The 1,096-nt window shown below is 52.4% G+C and overlaps 1 protein-coding gene across 1 annotated transcript; it reads right to left on the reverse strand.

Moving 5' to 3' along the window:
• Positions 1-332: 332 nt before the first annotated feature.
• On the reverse strand, positions 333-887 carry TMEM217B (transmembrane protein 217B; the record flags this gene model as incomplete). Its single annotated transcript, XM_081294980.1, has 1 exon — positions 333-887. One exon carries the CDS (start codon positions 885-887, stop codon positions 333-335), a length of 555 nt encoding a protein of 184 aa, XP_081151106.1.
• Between the last annotated feature and the right edge of the window lie 209 nt (positions 888-1,096).

Raw genomic sequence — 1,096 nt, forward strand, 5'->3', positions numbered from 1 at the left:
GAGCACTTCCACCAGCCCAGAAAGATCTATTGGCCAGCACTGCTTCAAAAGGGCTCAGGAGAACCATGTATCCGTTGGACAATCCACAACAGAGAAATTAGAAACTAAGAGTGCAGAGGGGACTAGGAGACAGAAACACACACTGATGCCATGGTGACGTCAGCTGGAAGGTAATACATCACTCCTGCTAAAACAAGTGGCCCTTTCTCACAGGCCCAGCAATTGGCCCATGCAACCTTCTCTCCCCCAGGAACTCTCCTTCCTCAATGTATAAACCCCCCAAACCCTGAATGAGCAAGCAGCATCTTCGGAACGCATGCTCCTGGCATGGCTTAGTTTAACTTGCGGTGCAGCATTCCTGGTCCAACGGGGGACCACGAGTCCATGGTGCTGACTGAGGAGCGCCTGCGGTGGCTTAACTTGCTGGAGATGGAGGAGTCCTTGTATATAGAATAGCCGTGCTTGGCAAGGCAGGGCAGACCCAAGAAGTGCAGGAACATTCTCGAGACTTGAAAGATCAAGTACAAGTGGCTCAGCTCCCTGAACTGTTTTTTGATGATCCGGTGGATGAACAGGGCGATGGAGAGGTGGATGCACTCGTAGGTGACGATCCACACGGCGTAGATGGGCAGCCCCGTGTAGGTGTTGTTGTGGAGGCAGTAGAGGAGGAAGCAGCTGACGCCCAGGGTGACCAAGGACAGGACCGTGTTGATGACTCGCCTGTTTCTCATGACCCAAGAGCCCAGCTGGGAGTCGGTGGTCTTGTAGATGTTGTACTTGTCTTGGTAGCCGATGTACGTCATCTGGTTCAGGTCAAAGATGAAGAACTGGACGGTGTTGAAGACAGAGAAGAGGCCCACCAGGAAGGACAACATCCTGGCATCCATTGTATACCAGGGTCACCGGAGTATTGCCTGCAGAGGAAAAAAAATATATATATATATGGGGACACATGACAAGATAGTACAGCTTGCCTGAGGCTAATGCCCCAGGCCACTAGGGTCGGGGACAGCAGTGCTGCTGTGTGGACAGGCCATGAGCTGGAGGTCAAGGGACATGGGTGTGATCCCTGCTCTAACTAAATCAGCTGTGGGAA

This window comes from Spermophilus citellus (genome assembly GCF_964194105.1).
Source record: "Spermophilus citellus genome assembly, chromosome: 5".
Taxonomy (NCBI): domain Eukaryota; kingdom Metazoa; phylum Chordata; class Mammalia; order Rodentia; family Sciuridae; genus Spermophilus; species Spermophilus citellus.